The 14,055-nt window shown below is 56.8% G+C and overlaps 1 protein-coding gene across 1 annotated transcript in view; it reads left to right on the forward strand.

Moving 5' to 3' along the window:
* The window catches only part of SHANK1 (SH3 and multiple ankyrin repeat domains 1), a 49,304-nt gene that overhangs the window by 9,087 nt on the left and 26,162 nt on the right, over nt 1-14,055 (forward strand). The window contains exons 8-14 of the mRNA XM_040252212.1: nt 4,774-4,851; nt 5,066-5,132; nt 5,394-5,724; nt 6,611-6,804; nt 11,121-11,234; nt 11,406-11,481; nt 11,990-12,016. Coding sequence (XP_040108146.1) covers nt 4,774-4,851; nt 5,066-5,132; nt 5,394-5,724; nt 6,611-6,804; nt 11,121-11,234; nt 11,406-11,481; nt 11,990-12,016 — 887 coding nt within the window. The remainder of the gene's footprint in view (nt 1-4,773; nt 4,852-5,065; nt 5,133-5,393; nt 5,725-6,610; nt 6,805-11,120; nt 11,235-11,405; nt 11,482-11,989; nt 12,017-14,055) is intronic.

Genomic DNA, 14,055 nt, shown 5'->3' on the forward strand with positions numbered 1-14,055 from the left:
GAACAATTACTCTGAGTGGGTCAGATGAGTCAGCCATTTCCCTCGCCTTGAGCATCTACTTTCTCATCTGTAAAATGGGTCAGTAACCTCTACCTCACAAAGGATCAAGGGTGTTAATGTTTGGCTCGCTCTCAGCATGACGCTTAGCAAATAGATGCTTGACAGACACAAGTTCTTCTCCGACTTTCTCTCCCCTCCTCCTCCCTCCCAGACTTTAAGCGTCCCAAGGCCCAGAGCTGGGTCTGAAAGATTTCCTCACTTTCTGCCCCTCTGGTCTTCTGGCCAGCCCATCTAGCCTCTGGTGGTTAGGGTCAGGGCCGCGTCTGGGTTGTGAACTCCTCAGGGGTAGGGCTTAAGTCTGATCAAGCGCTCTGTCCCAAGGCCGCAGCGTATAGTGGGCTTAGATGCATCTTTGTTGAATGAGTGAGAGTGATTGAATGAATGATGGATCAGATACCTTGAATCTCCTGCCAAGACCACACACAGCATCCAGCTCAGAACACTCAACAGGTATTTGCTTCGAGATAGATCGAATGACTCCAGGAATGAATGAATGAATGATTTGAACGAATGACTTTTGCATGACTCAACTCCACATCCTCATCCTTTCCGGGCCCATTTCCTGAGCACCTACTGTGTGCCGGGACGTGAGATGAATCAGACACAGCATGGCGCCCGTCCTCGGGAAGGTGGGAGAGGGGGAGTTCACACAGTCTGGCAGAGAGGCAGATGTGTAAACAAATAGTTACGATCCAGTGGGAAGAGTGCTAGCGCTCCAGTAGATACAGGGTGCTCAGGGGTGGAGCAAACTGCTGGTTGAGATGAAAGGCTCTTGGGCCTGTGCTAGGCAAGGTGACAGTGGGGACAGGCAGATATGCAAAAACACACACAGCACCAATTTATCGTCGAGTCGGGGAGACGGCATGTGCACACAGGGACACACACTCACACTCAGAAACACGCCCGGAAAACGAACCAGGCTAACTTTGCCGTCCAATCGTGGAGCCATCAGACTTGGGCGATCAGAGTTGTGCTTTCACAGTAGACAGATGAACGCTAGGATCAGAAAGCTTGGTTTGAGTCCCAGCTGCCCCACTGACTGGCTGTGTGACCTTGCCCTCTCTGAGCCTGTCCCGTAGGATGGACCCGTACAAGCATCGTTGATGGGTCTGTCACATGAAGAGGGTGAGACCGAGGAAGTGTCTAGTGAATGCCGGTTAGACTGGCATCTGGGGGATTTGGAGTGGAGCTGAGCTGGAGGCCAGGTTGGGTTCGCCTAGGCCAAGACAGAGGAGGAGGACTCCCCTCATCCAGCAACTGTTTATTGAACAGTTCTATGGGCCAGGCACCATGCCAGGCCATGGGTGCCACAGACAAAACCTTGCCTCTCCAAAATAGACAGTGGAGAGGGGGAGAGATGCTGGAGATGAATAAAATCGAAATGTAATTTCAGGGAGGCAGTATCATAAGGCAAACGAGTTAATTCTGACTTAGAACAATGCCCGGCACACAGCAAGTATCATATAAATTAAAATAAAGCCAGGAACAGGTCAAGGGTTTATTTTTGACAGGGTCATCAGAGGGGCCTCTTCTGAAGAATGGCCTCTGTGCAGAAATGTGAATCAAGTGAGAAAGTGAGCTGTGTGGAGAGCTAGGGGCAGAGACTCCCAAGTCGAGGAAGCAGCAGGTACAAAGGCCCTGGGGCAGGAGCATGCCTGCCAGAGAAGGGAGGCCAGTGTGTCTGTTGATGAGGCTGGGGCTGGGGGTGGCAGGGCAGGCAGATCAGTGGGTGGGGGGGAGGGCCTCCCATCCAGGGCAAGGACGTTGGGTCTGTTATGACTGACACTGGCAAGGAATTGATCTGGACTTGGATGGTATTGTCTGCCCCCTCTGACCATCCAGCCCTGGCCCCCAATGCATCCTGCCTCCTTCCTTCCGGGTCTAGCAGTGTTTGAGTAAGGGCTCAGGAGTCAGACACACCTGGGTTCGAATCTGAGGGCTGATCGTCACCAGCTCCCTTTGAAGCCTTAGTTTCCTCATCTGTAGAACGGGGACAGTCATCTCCATCTCACAGAATTGTCGGGCTAGTCAGTGGCTATTGCCTCTGAGGTGCTCTGATACGCAACACAGTAAGTCCCCCACCTCAAGACGTCTGACTTGGTGGCTCTCAAGCCAGATGCTCCTGCACGCTAGGGGACACTTGGCGGTGTCTGTGGATGTTCTCTGCTGCCACCACTGAGGGAGCGCTACTGGCATCTAGTGGCAGAGACCAGAGAATGATGCTCCCTTCAATGCACAGGATGGCCCCACTACAGAGACTTGTCTGGTCCCTAAGCGTCAGTCGTGCTAATGATGAAAACCCCTGATTGGGAGGTAGGGGCGAACAGATGCGAGCTATTACATATAGAATGGATAAACAACAAAACCCTACTGTAGAGCGCAGGCAGCTATAGTCAATCTCCTATGATAACTGTTAACCAGGCTTCCCAGGCGGCGCTAGTGGTAAAGAACCTGCTTGCCAGTGCAGGAGACATCAGAGACAGTGGGTTTGATCCCTGGGTCGGGAAGATCCCGTGGAGGAGGGCATGGCAACCCACCCCAGTATTCTTGCCTGGAAAATCTCCATGGACAGAGAGGAGCCTGGCAGGCTACAGTCCGTGGAGTCGCAAAGAGTCAGACATGACTGGAGCGACTTGGCACGCACTCAGGCAAACCATAATGGAAAAGAATAACTTCAAAAAATGATATAAATATGTGTGCATGTGTGTATAACAGATTCACTTTGCTCTACAGCAGTAATTAACCCAACATTGTAAATCAACTATACTTCAGTAAAATACTAATAATAATAATAATAAAACCCTGGTTTAGGTTAGTAGCCATCCAATACACTATATAAACCTTTGACTGTGTGGATCACAATAAACTGTGGAAAGTTCTGAAAGAAATGGGAATACCAGACCACCTGCCTCTTGAGAAACCTATATGCAGGTCAGGAAGCAACAGTTAGAACTGGACATGGAACAAGACTGGTTCCAAATAGGGAAAGGAGTACGTCAAGGCTGTATATTGTCACCCTGCCTATTTAACTTATATGCAGAGTACATCATGAGAAATGCTGGACTGGAAGAAACACAAGCTGGAATCAAGATTGCCAGGAGAAATATCAATAACCTAAGACATGCAGATGACACCACCCTTATGGCAGAAGGTGAAGAGGAACTAAAAAGCCTCTTGATGAAAGTGAAAGAGGAGAGTGAAAAAGTAGGCTTAAAGTTCAACATTCAGAAAACAAAGATCATGGCATCTGGTCCCATCACTTCATGGGAAATAGATGGAGAAACAGTGGAAACAGTATCAGACTTTATTTTTTTGGGCTCCAAAATCACTGCAGATGGTGATTGCAGCCATGAAATTCAAAGACGCTTACTCCTTGGAAGGAAAATTATGACCAACCTACAGAGCATACTGAAAAGCAGAGACATTACTTTGCCAACAAAGGTCTGTCTAGTCAAGGCTATGGTTTTTCCAGTGGTCGTGTATGGATGTGAGAGTTGGACTGTGAAGAAAGCTGAACACCGAAGAATTGATGCGTTTGAACTGTGGTGTTGGAGAAGGCTCTTGAGAGTCCCTTGGACTGCAAGGAGATCCAACCCGTCCATTCTGAAGGAGATCAGCCCTGGGATTTCTTTGGAGGGAATGATGCTGAAGCTGAAACTCCAGTACTTTGGCTACCTCATGTGAAGAGTTGACTCATTGGAAAAGACTGTGATGCTGGGAGGGATTGGGGCAGGAGGAGAAGGGGACGGCAGAGGATGCGATGGCTGGATGGCATCACTGACTCAATGGACGTGAATCTGAGTGAACTCCAGGAGTTGGTGATGGACAGGGAGGCCTGGTGTGCTGCAATTCATGGGGTCGCAAAGAGTTGGACACGACTGAGCGACTGAACTGAACTGAACTGAATACACTATAACCCAAGTCACGAGTAATTTTAAATATCCCAGGAGACACTTTTGAAAAAAAAAAGTGACATTAATTTTAGTAGCATATTTTGTTTCAAAAATACTATCCTTTCAAGTAATCAGTCCATGGGGTCGCTAATAGTCGGTCAGACACGACTGAGAGACTTCACTTTGACTTTTCACTTTCATGCATTGGAGAAGGAAATGGCAACCCACTCCAGTATTCTTACCTAGAGAATCCCAGGGATGGGGGAGCCTGGTGGGCTGCCGTCAGTGGGGTCTCACAGAGTCGGACACCACTGAAGCGACTTAGCAGCAGCAGCAATCAGTATAAAAACTATTGTGCTGTGCTCAAGTGTTAGTCACTCAGTCATGTCCGACCCTTTGTGACCCCATGGACTGCAGCCCACCAGGCTCCTCCGTCCATGGGACTCCCCAGGCAAGAGTACTGGAGCGGGTTGCCATTTCCTCCTCCCGGGGATCTTCCCGACCCAGGGATCGAACGCACACCTCCTGCGTCACCTGCATTGGCAGGCGGATTCTTTACCACTGCGCCACCTGAGAAGCCCCCATAAAATCGACTAGAGAGGTTGAAGCTACACTTTCCGAGTCCTTGGAATCCGGTGTGCACCGTGCATGCACAGCGCCTCTGTGTGGCCCGGCTACGTGTAAAGGGCGAGTGGCTACTGTCCGGAGCAGGGCGGGTTCCCGCCAGGTGGGTCCAAAGGCTCAGCGCAGTGTCTGTGTCGGCTTGCGGCGACAGTAACTGTTTTTCTCTTCCCTTTCCTCCCATGCCACTGACCACCAGGAGACGTGTGCTAGGATCCTTCTCTACCGAGGGGCCAACAAGGATGTCAAGAATAACAGTGGACAGACCCCCTTCCAGGTCTGTTGGGGCGGGTTGGGGAGGTGTGAAGAACTCAGAGGGGCTGAAGTCTGGGGGTGCTGGGAGGGAGGCAGGCGGTCTGGGAGAGAGAGAGGCTGGACTTGCTGGGGTGAAGGCTGGGGGGCCAGGCAGCTGGCTGGAGACCTGATAGTGTTTCCTGTTTGTTTTCCCTCTCTCTCTCCTACCCGGGCCCCCCCTTACCCCCTCACGCCAGGTGGCAGTGATCGCTGGGAACTTTGAACTCGGGGAGCTGATCCGAAACCATCGAGAACAGGATGTGGGTGAGCGAGCTAAGGGGAGAAGTTGGGGTCCTGGGGGGGTGATGCATGGTGGGACTGGGGAGTCAGCGGACCTGATCTGGGGGCCAGGATGGGACCAAATAAACCTTAGAGGATCGAAAACACCTGGGCAGCGGGAGGGGTCAGGTTCCAGGCGCCCCGCTCTTTCTCATCTGTTTCTCCCCTGGTGCCTTCCCCACCCAACCGTCTCTTGCCTCCTGTGTGTCTCCCCTCTGCCCCCCCCGGCCTCCGTGCCCCCCTCAGTGCCCTTCCAGGAGTCCCCCAAGTATGCAGCCCGGCGACGGGGACCCCCGGGCACAGGGCTGACAGTGCCCCCCGCTCTGCTGCGGGCCAACAGCGATACCAGCATGGCCCTGCCCGACTGGATGGTGTTCGCCGCCCCAGGGACCTCGTCCGCGGGGGCCCCCGGCCCCACCTCAGGGCCCCAGGGCCAGGCGCAGCCCGCCGCCCCCAGCGCCAAGCTCAGCAGCGGGACCCTGCGAAGTGCCAGCAGCCCCCGGGGCGCCCGGGCCCGCTCCCCGTCCCGCGGGAGGCACCCCGAGGAGGCCAAGCGCCAGCCCCGTGGACGGCCCAGGTAGGGGAGGGCTCAGCCCTGGTCCTGCAGACCCCCCTCCCACCCGAATCCCCTCCTGGGACCCACGGCTGCCCACCACCCCCCACCAGGCCAGCCCAGGTGCCCACCTCCTGTCCCAGAGACAGCTGCCCCCGCCACCCTGCTGCATCCAACTCTCTGGTCTCTACCTCGGACCACCAGGTCTCCCTTCTGACCCTGAGGCAGTGAGGGCTTCGTGAACCAGGCCGAGTTTAGCTCATCAGCCGCTCTGTGGTCCGGCTGGGGGTGGGGAGGGCACCCAAGAGAAAGGTGGGTTCCAGCCCCTGAGGACAGGCAGACAGACAGACAGACAGCCTGGGCAAAGTGAGAGGAAGCTTAGCGGAGCTGGGGTGGGCAAGGAGGGAGACTGGAGGGGTTTCCAAGCCTGGAAATGAGGTCCCAGGCGGGGAGGATGAGCAGGGGGCATTGGGGGGAGCCGGCTGGAGGGGGACAGGGAGGGGGTGGGTGGGAGGAAGATGGTGGTAGGCTGGGGATGGCGGGAGAGGCGCTGGACCCAGCCCAGGAGGAAGCTGGGAGTTGCCAAAGGCTCGTGAGCCAGGGATGACACAGGCAGAGCTCAGCTTCAGGAAGCTGAATCAGGCAGGGTGTGCAGGCCCGTGGGAGGGGACAGCGCCGGAAGCCAGGAGGCAGGAAAGGGGGCCGGCGGCCCGCAGTGGGCAGGCAGGGGGAGCCCCAAAGGCCCTCTTCCCCCCTACCCCCCACCCCCAGCTCCCGGAGCTGGAGGAGGCACTCAGACCCCCTCCCCCACCCTGATGCTCCACCTCCCACCCCCCCAAGGATCCCTGTTCTCCCAGAGGCGCCCCCTCCCTCCACTCCCCCTTGCCTCTCACACCCTCTGTGTATGCAGCTCCAGCGGGACACCCCGGGAAGGGCCGGCCGGGGGCACAGGGGGCTCTGGGGGCCCCGGGGGCTCCCTGGGCAGCCGCGGGAGACGCAGGAAGCTCTACTCGGCGGTCCCCGGACGCTCCTTCATGGCCGTGAAGTCCTACCAGGCCCAAGCCGAGGGGGAGATCTCCCTGAGCAAGGGCGAAAAGATCAAAGGTAAAGGGGCAGGGTGCAGCCGGGCTGTGGGCAAGGGTCGGCAGGTGAACTCACCCGCCGCTCAGGGAGGGGCTGGCCCGCGACCAACAGTTGTCCAGGACCTGGAATGTCCAGGGCACGCTGGAGACCTCAGAGAGGCCTAGGTGCCCCTTCCACCTCGGAGGAGCAAACAGTGGAGCTCAGATGCTGCTGAGGAGCATGCTGAGGAGGTGGGGTCCAGGCAAAAGAGAGGAGACAAGCATCTCTAGGACATCGACCCCACGAGGTCCCATCTCGCTCACCGTCACCCTTGAAGGCGGGTGTCTGGAGCCCATTGTACAGTGGAAGGGGCAGAGCCTTGCACGGGTGAAGCGACTTGCCTGAGGTCCCCAGTCCGAACCCACAGTTCTTCTCGCTCTCTTGTGCGGAGAGTGAGGGACACGCCGCCTTGACTTCACCTCCTGCCTCTGCCAGGCGTCTTCATCTGAGACACGGGGTGGTGGCGCCACTTCCCCGGGCTCTGATGAGATGGGCAGTAGGTGAAGCCAGTTCCTGCCGAGGGCTTCCTGAACAGAGGCTGCTGTCACGGGGCTTGCCTCTCTCCTGTTTCCCTGCCTTCCTCTGGAAAACCACGCCAGGATCCCCCGCGTGCAGACTTCACAAGGCTGTGGATATGTGTTCTTGGACAGAATGGTGCTTTGGAGACTGGAAGTACCCTGCCGTAGTTCATTCAAGGCGGGGGAGCAATTCTTTGCCCGACTCTAGGCTGGCAGATGGGCCGAGTTGCGTAGGGGCTGAGAACCAGGCTGTCTGGGTTCAAGTCCCAGCTCCGGCACTTCCTAGCAGGGCGGCCTCAGGCAAGTGACTTCTCCAGGGCTCAGTGTTCTCATCTGTACAATGGGACCTTTGCGAGGATTAAGAGTCAGCTCTTGGAAAGCCCACAGAACAGTGATTCATACCTAATAAGGCCAGCTGTCATTATCATACGTGGCCCCCACTAGGGGTACTTAAAAGGGAGAGACCCTAGGCCCTGGGGGAAGCTGAGTCTGGGGGTGGAAGGGGGGTCTTCCCACAGGAGACATGGTTTAAGTAGGCCTTGAAGAGCGTGCCAGGGTCAGAGTGTTAGTCCGGTTGTATAATTACGTCTGTCTTGTAGTCTGTCACCCTGGTGCCTGAGTTTCTGAAAATGAGGTCACGGGTCACCAGGGGCCGGGTCATCAGGGCCCAGTTTAATGACCCGGCACACAGAGGGCCTCAGTGGACATCTGCTGAGTGAACGAGCAAATGGATGAATGGCCAAATGCAGGAGCTGACTGTAGGGGCCAGGCAGGGGCAGTGCCCCTGGCAGGGGGACAGCCTGCCAGGGGAGAGTATGTATGTGTGTGTATGGCTGGGTGGGCAGTCAGTTCAGTCACTCAGTCGTGTCCAGCTCTTTGCAACCCCATGAACTGCAGCACACCAGGCCTCCATGTCCATCACCAACTGCCGGAGTTTACTCAAACTCATGTCCATTGAGTCGGTGATACCATCCAACCATCTCATCCTCTGTCATCCCCTTCTCCTCCCGCCTTCAATCTTTCCCAGCATCAGGGTCTTTTCCATTGAGTCAGTTCTTTGCATCAGGTAGCCAAAGTATTGGAGTTTCAGCTTCAGCATCAGTCCTTCCAGTGAACACTCAGGACTGCTTTCCTTTAGGATGGACTGGTTGGATCTCCTTGCAGTCCAAGGGACTCTAAGGAGTGGGGGTCAGGTCTGTGCAAAAGAAGAAAGGGAAGCTGAGGTCAGAGGTGAGGGACTCTCCCACAGGCAGAGGGCCATGGGCTGCATCTTCTCTGTGTCTTTCTGAATGTCAAGCCCAGTCATCCGATGCACTGCCCTGACTTCATATCCTTTCCTTTCCTTAAAAGTTCCCTGACTGCCTCAGAGCACACCCACATCCATGATGTCACTGGGCTTCTTCATAGCCCGATTAAGGTAGCAGACTCCCTCAAAGCCTAGGGCCTCAGCCTGGCCTGCGAGCCCCTCCTCTGCCCACCCTGCCCCTGACACAGCCTCATCTCAGGCTACTCTTTGCTTCACCTGCAGAGTTCCAGGGACCTTAGCCTCCTCATCCTTCCTCAAACGCCCCAAGTCCTTTTCCACCCTAAACTCTTTGCACATGCTGTTCCTTCTGCCCGGAAAGCCTATCCCCCATCTCTCTGCCTCCTGCACTCCCCGCATCCTTCAGGTCTCAGCCCTTATGTCATATCCTCTGAGACACCTTCCTGATCCCCCCCCGCCATGCCTTCAGATTTATTTGTTTATAAAGATTTTTTTTTGATGTGGACCATTTTTAAAGTCTTTACAGCATTTGTTAGAATATTGCTTCTGTTTTATGGTTTATGTAGAATCTTAGCTCCTTGACCAGGGATCAAACCCACACCCCCTGCATTGGAAGGCGAAGTCTTAACCTCTAGGACCACCAGGGAAGTCCCCTCATCAGATTTATATACTCCTATCTGGCCTTTCTCCAAAAACCCTCTCCATTTCCCCCTCAAGCCCTGACCTCAGTTTTCCAATCATGGGGCCACTTGTAGAGTTATGACTCCACTGGCTGCCAGTCTGGAAGCTCCGTGAGGACAGGAGTGAGTAGTGCTGTGTCTGACAGCTCTACTCACTTCCCCGGTGGCTCAGACAGTAAAGAATCTGCCTGCAATGCCAGAGGAGACCCAGGTTTGATCCCTGGGTTGGGAAGATCCCCTGGAGAAGGGCATGGCAACCCACTCTGGTATTCTTGCCTGGAGAATCCCATGGATAGAGGAGCCTGCTGGGCTATAGTCCACGGGGTCACAAAGAGTCAGACACGACTGAGCAACTAACACAACAGCTCTACACGGGTCCGAGCCTGATGTCTGACTCATGACTGGTACAAAATACATATTTTTTTTAGTGAACAAATGATTGATTCCCAGATCATCCAGCTGGGCAAGGCAGAGTCAGCCAAGAGCCCAGACCTCTTGACACACATCTGCTCTCTTCCATGACATTGAGCATCTCCTGGCTGGGGTTTCCCCAGACCCTCTCAGAAGAGGTGATCGGTGCAGGGCAAAGCATCAGATGGCCCCAATCCCAACCCTGGCATGGCTCAAGCCACCCCTGGGCAAGAGGTTTTTCTACTTTAGCTTCAACTTCATCCATAAAATGGGAAGTCAGTTGTTACCTACTGAGGTGTAAGGATAGAGTGAGTGAAGGATGTGAACGGCCAAGTGGGAACAGAGCTGTGAAAGATGCTGGAGAGGTGGATGGCTGTGGGCTTGTTACTGTCGCTCTCGTCATGATCAGGAACAGCAGCAGCAAAGCACTGGAACAGAGAGGTAGCAAGACCGGCGTGTTCAAATCCAGGCTGCAAAACCTGGGGCAAACGAGCCTGAATTTCTCCGAGCCTCTGTTTCTCCATCAGTAAAATGGGCCCAATGACAGTGCCCCCTCTTAGGGTCGTGGCCCCAGTGAGAGTTGGATAGACATTAGCTGTCCCTACCGCCCATCACTGTAGGTCAATGTATGCTTGATGTCTAAGAGGTAGGGGTGGTAGGCAGGTGCCTCTGGTAACAAGCAGGGGAGAGGAGAGACGATTCTAATCTCCCATCGAGAGCCAGGGGAAGCAGAGAGAGACAGAAAGAGGGATCTGGGAACAGATGACAAAAGGTTAAGTGGCAAGGAGACTGCAGGAGGTGGCAGGGGTAGTGATGAGGTATAACACGTGACCTAGGAGCCTAGTGGGGTTTAGGGAAATTACGGAGTAACTGAGTTGTGACTGGTTACCAGGGGAGATGAGAGCCAGTTGTGGACATGTCCCTAACTTGCAAGGACCATGCCATGGGACACAGCCCTTCTCTCCAGTGCCTCTCGGTGTCCCCATTGTGTTCAGGAAGCTACTATGCAGGAGTGACTATCTCCCACTTCCCCCTTGTGGGGCTTCCCCGATGGCTAAACAGCAAAGAATCCGTCTGCAATGCAGAAGACAATGCAGATTCAATCCCTGGGTCCAGAAGATCCCCTGGAGGAGGAAATGGCAACCCACTCCAGTATTCTTGCCTGGGAAATCTCAAGGACAGAGGAGCCTGGCAGGCTGCCGTTCATGGGGCCGCAAAGATTCGGATATGACTGAGTGACTGAGCAGACACACACACTTCCCCCTGGCGCCTTCCTAAGGCTGCTCTTGGGCCAGGTTCTGGGCAAGGTGCTGAGAATTGTGGAAAGGCTGTGCATCAAATGTTGGGAGCGGGCAGGGCAGGGGAGGTGTGGGCAGCACGGAAATGCAGAAATATTTCTATTCTATGTCCCCACTCCCCATCCAGTGCTTAGCATCGGGGAAGGAGGCTTCTGGGAAGGCCAGGTCAAAGGTCGCATCGGCTGGTTCCCCTCTGACTGCCTGGAAGAGGTGGCCAACCGCTCCCAGGAAGCAAAGCAAGGTAACGAGGAACCCCCAGGTGTCCCCGACTTACTCTAGATTCTCATGTCTCTTCCTTTCCCCCTCCTGGTGGGGGTGGGAGGTCAAAGGGAAGGCTTGGGCCAGGACCCCATGGGGTGAACCCATGATTTCCAGAGCAGAAGGTCCAAGGTCGTCCTCTGTCCCCCTGCAGAAAGCCGAAGTGACAAGGCAAAGAGACTCTTCCGGCATTATACCGTGGGCTCCTACGACAGCTTTGATGCCCCAAGGTAAATGTCCTTACACCCTCGGGCAACCCCCCCACCCCAAATCCCTCCCACTTCACCTTTTAAATATTTCCTCCACCTTCTAAATATTTCCGCCACCTTGAAGCCCCTTCTCTGGTCTGCTCCCTCTAGGGTTTGATCCGGGGTAGAGGGAGGCAGGGTTAGCTTCAGACCACACAGCCCAACCCCAAACTGTCCTTGGCAGCCACTGAGACTGCCTAGCTCTGGGGTAGCCAGAGACCAATGAGGTGGACTGGGGCAAGGTGGGGATGCGGGGGTCGGGGGGGCGGCTGGGGAGCTCACCTGTATGGTGGCTGGAGGCTCCTGTCTCCTTCACATGCTGCATCTCTGTGCAGTCCTGTGCAGCGGAAGTGTGTGCATCCCATGCTGGCATGTTGGGCGGCAGGGGGTGGGGGTGGGACAAGCAGAGCCGGCCAGGCGGGGTGGGGGCAGGGAGAAGGCACACTGACACCTTTCCCCTCCCTGGCTGCTGGCTGACTTGCTTCTGAAGCTTGATGGATGGGATTGGCCCAGGGAGGTGAGAGGGGAGGGGAAGGGAGGAAACGGGTCAGGAATGGGAAGGAAGGGGTGCCTGGGGGCGTATGGATGTGCGTGTGTACCCCCAGAGCTAAAGTTCCCCTGTGCGTGACCGTCTCACACAGTCGGCGAGCATCTCTGTACAGATTCCCCAGGCGTGTTCTTGCCCATGTGCCTCTGTAGGTGTGCATGACATGTGTCTGTGTGCATGTGTGGCCGGAGGCCCTTGGAGTTCTAGCCCCGTGCACGTGCCCGTGACAATGAGAGGGTGTGTCCCGCTCGGTACAGATGGGTGCATTTGTGGCTGTCATTTCTGGGTGCACGATTGTGGCTCGTTGTGCAGCTGGCTCTCTCTGCACCTCTCTTTCCCCGAATCCGTGTGTCTGAGAATGAGGGCCAGTGTTTTTCAGAGATGTCCAGTGTGTCTGCCTACCACCTGGGGACCGGCGATGGGTCCCTGCACATGCCTGTCCCTCTTCATGCACGTCGCTGTGTGTGCACATTAACGTGTAAAGTGTGTGCATGCATTTGTCTATCCGATTGATCTGGAATTCAGGACCTGGGGTGTTGGGGGAGGGGAGGGAGGAAGAGGGGAGGACTCTAGGGCTTGAGCTTCCAGAAGGGCCAGGCTGTGGAGGAGGGATGGTCATAACTGGGCATCTGAAAGATGACCTCCCCCCCCACACCGCTCCCCCTAATCCAGGGAAGGGTCTCCTTGTTCGTAGCATCCTTCCATTAAATGTGTCCAAACCTACGTGTCTGTGTTCTGGCCAGTGGGGATGGATCGGGGCGGGGGAGGGCCGGGGGAGGAGAGGGGAGGAGAGAAATGACAATATGGGAAGAGAGGGTGGGACTGGGGTGCCACCCTGCTCCCCAAGTGTCCGAGGCGCTTGACCATTGTGCGTGTTCGCCTGGCACGTCTCCGGCTCTGGGCACTGGGTGAGTATCGAGGTCCCCCCCCCCACCACCGGAGTCTCCCCATCAGCCTCTGCTTCTTGTCTCTTGTCAGTGTCTCTGGGTCTCCCCTTGGCTTTGGTTTGGGGATCGTTTGCTCTACCAGCTGAATGAGGGTGGTCGCTCAGCTTCTTTCTCCTCTTTCCTCTGCTTGTCAAGTGCGTTGCCCCTCTTCTCCCTCCCTTCCTGCCCGCTGGCATGTGCTGCCCTGCATGGCTGAGCTTCTCCTCCCCACACCCCCACCCTCCGCTGTCCCCGGCCCCGTCTGGGGTGGCCTGGCCCGTGCTGTGACCCTGCCTCCCTGCCGGAGCTGTGTCTTCCCGCCGCGTGTAACCCCTCTTGGCCTCGGCTGCCCTCTCTCCTCTCCCCGGGGGTCTGCGGCTCTCTCTCTCTGGCGGGGAGCCGTGGTGCGTGGATGGCCCTCCGCCCGGACTTCTTTGCGGGGAGGGGTGTCTCTCCCTGCTCTGGCGCCCAGTCTAAATGTCCTGGCTCTCCCTTTCCGGCCCCTTCCAGACTGTGTCGGGGAGCATCGTGCGTCTATCTGCCGTGGGGGGCGTGGGGGGAGGCTGTGCGTCCCCTCTCGGGGTCTCTCTCGCCGCGCCGTCCCCCCCGGCTCGGGAAGTGGAGCTCGGTGTCCGCGCGTCCCTCGCACGCGGTTGCGAGGCGTCTCGTGTGATGTTGTGCGTCCCTCTCCCCGCGCTCCCTCGCTCTGCACCTGCGCGGGAGGGCTCGGGAGGGGGGAGGGGGGCGAAACGGGGGGGGCCCAGACCGGAAGTGCCTCCCCCTTCTCCTCCCCCCGCGCTCGCCCCTCCCCCGTCTCCCGCCAAGGGGGCCCCCGCGCTCCCCTGCCGGCCCCCTCCCCCCGGCTCGGCCCCCTCCCCCGCCCGGCGCAGGACGCCAAGGGGTTAAGCCTCGCGCCCGCCGCCCGCCTCCGGAGCTGTCCGCGGTGCTGAAGCCGGCGCCGTCCGCGGTCCTCGCGCTCCCGCCGCGGCCCGACCCCGCGGCCCGCGCCCCCGCGGCCCCCCGGCATGTGAGCCCCCGGCCCTGCCCTCCCTCCCGCGGGAGGGCGCGCGCCCCCTCCCCCTC

The sequence above is a fragment of the Oryx dammah genome, unplaced genomic scaffold, assembly GCF_014754425.2.
Source record: "Oryx dammah isolate SB20612 unplaced genomic scaffold, SCBI_Odam_1.1 HiC_scaffold_13, whole genome shotgun sequence".
Classification (NCBI taxonomy): Eukaryota; Metazoa; Chordata; class Mammalia; order Artiodactyla; family Bovidae; genus Oryx; species Oryx dammah.